At 43.0% G+C, this 2,179-nt stretch overlaps 1 protein-coding gene across 1 annotated transcript in view; it reads left to right on the plus strand.

Annotated features, from left to right (window-relative positions):
• Nucleotides 1-2,179, plus strand: part of slc2a13a (solute carrier family 2 member 13a) — a 94,763-nt gene that overhangs the window by 27,970 nt on the left and 64,614 nt on the right. The window contains exon 3 of the mRNA XM_005725313.1: nt 1,296-1,504. Coding sequence (XP_005725370.1) covers nt 1,296-1,504 — 209 coding nt within the window. The remainder of the gene's footprint in view (nt 1-1,295; nt 1,505-2,179) is intronic.

A 2,179-nucleotide genomic window follows, 5' to 3' on the forward strand; every position in this document is an offset into this window, starting at 1 on the left:
TCAGTCCAAGGTCAGTTTTCCCAGTTTTCCCCTACTTTTCCAACCATTCTAGTGGCCATTTAAAAAAAATACAGGGTTAAGGAATTCACTCTTCAAACCCCAAAGCTACATCCAAGCTCCACCTTTCACTGCACGCAAAATGTGTTATAGCACCTTCCACACCGCAATTTGTATCTCAACAGAAAAAAGAATACAGAAGCAGAACTTTTACACTTCTCGCAGGATGTAAACAGCGCCGCCTTCGTTAATGATAGTCATATAATCAGATGTGATAGCATCGTCTCTTTTTTGGCTTCTTAGCGTATGAAATGCCAGAAAATCTTTTCATTCCGGCTCAAACCCTCATTCAAAATGTCAACACAAGCACGGGTCAGTCTTTAGCATTTACTGGGAGCAGCTGTGCTGTTTATTGGAGCGATACTCTTGTTTTCTCTTTCTTCTGTTCGCGTCCTTTCCTCGTGTGCAGCTTCGCGGTCTTCGGAGTCTTTGAGCGGCGAGCTGCGAGATACTGTTGATAAGAATTGGCCGTTTTGAAAGGATTTGCCTCGGCTGCAGTTCTGATAGACACGAAGGAGATTGTTCGGCGAGCCTTAGATTTGTGTGATTCATAATGATAATGGAAAACCGATTGAGTTAAGATTACAGATGTTCTCAGATTGATGTCGTTGCCTTCGCAGAAGAAGAAAAACCTTGTACTTCTGGCTGTTTACTGCAGTCTCTAGCAATTTGTCATTATTACAGCCTCCTTTTACCCTTTTACTTTTCTTATATCCTCCTATTCTTTGCCTTACTGGCACATAACATGTTATGCTTGCAGAGCAATCCTGCAGTTTTTTACACTTCAGTGCAGCATAGTGTGCCGTTGCTAGGGTAAACTAATTATGCAGTGATATTAGACAGTGACGCTTTATTGTTTTGATTTTCTTTCTCAAGCAAGGCTTCTAGCAAGTGGAACTTTATCTCTAATGTGCAGCGATTAATCTAAATGCTTAATCTACATGTTAAGGTTATTTTAAGCAGAGGAATCTGAAAAAAGCCTTGACATTTTCCCCAGTGTTTAATTTTAATGAAGTAAACCACGTGTTGCTAGCTGAACTTGTCAGCATAAAGTGAATGCAGGGGAGCGTTGCTGAAACCTGATTGTTCTTGCATATGCAGTTGAATTTTGCACATCAAACCTTTTCAACCTTTCAAACCCTTCATTAGTCAAAAGCTAACAAACAAACAAAACTAAAAACAGCATTTCTGTGATCATAATTAGTCTCACTCCATGTGTTCCTTCTCTCCTCTCGCAGGTACATGTTGGGTCTGTCTGTGCTCCCCGCTGTGCTCCAGTTCATGGGATTCCTCTTCCTGCCAGAGAGCCCTCGCTGGTTAATTCAGCGTGGGCTGACCCAGAAGGCCCGCCGCGTGCTCAGTCAGATCCGAGGCAACCAGAACATAGACGAGGAGTACGACAGCATCAAAAACAGCATCGAGGAAGAAGAGAAGGACAGCGGAGGAGGTGAGGGGAGGAGTCTTTTTTCCTGATCCCTGTGTTTCTACAAAAAAAATCAGCCCGCATGAGCAGCATAATGTTTTTGTCCTCCTTTTGTTGATTAACAAATCAACAAAGCAACATGTTCGGATTGTAACAATGCTCCAGATCCAGTGTGCTTGTACCAGGGAAGGAGAAGAGAAAAAAAATCATGGAAAAAGTATATTTTTACCGCAGGTGTGATTGGATCACCAAAAATAAGCCGCAGTTAAAGGTTAGCTTGCTTTAACTCGCATAAGCAGTATGTTGTTAATTGCTGCGGTTAAAACTGCACACACGCAGTTTCCATAAACACAAAATCTGCCCTTTCATAAAATGATTAAGCACATGCTGTTGTGCATTTCACCACAAAGCCTGGCTCACATACGAACAGTTTCAGTGTAGTCGCTGATTTCCATGAAATGTACACTCGTTTCAAAGAGCACCTCACAGCTATGTTAACACCTCACATCTGACAGAGTCACAGCCCAGAGCCTTGAAGGCAGCGTCTTCCTTTCCAATCATTCTAATGTGATCTCAGTGAGCCTGACGTGACTGTTTATGCTCTCCTCCTGCTGCGTGATGAGGTCCTTTTCTGCTTAAAGAACAATAGTTGCCCCGTTGCGTGCCCTTGACTCCTACGGCGCTGGTGGTGACCTGCCA

This window comes from Pundamilia nyererei, unplaced genomic scaffold (assembly GCF_000239375.1).
Source record: "Pundamilia nyererei isolate P.nyererei 1_Seehausen unplaced genomic scaffold, PunNye1.0 scaffold00014, whole genome shotgun sequence".
NCBI lineage: Eukaryota > Metazoa > Chordata > Actinopteri > Cichliformes > Cichlidae > Pundamilia > Pundamilia nyererei.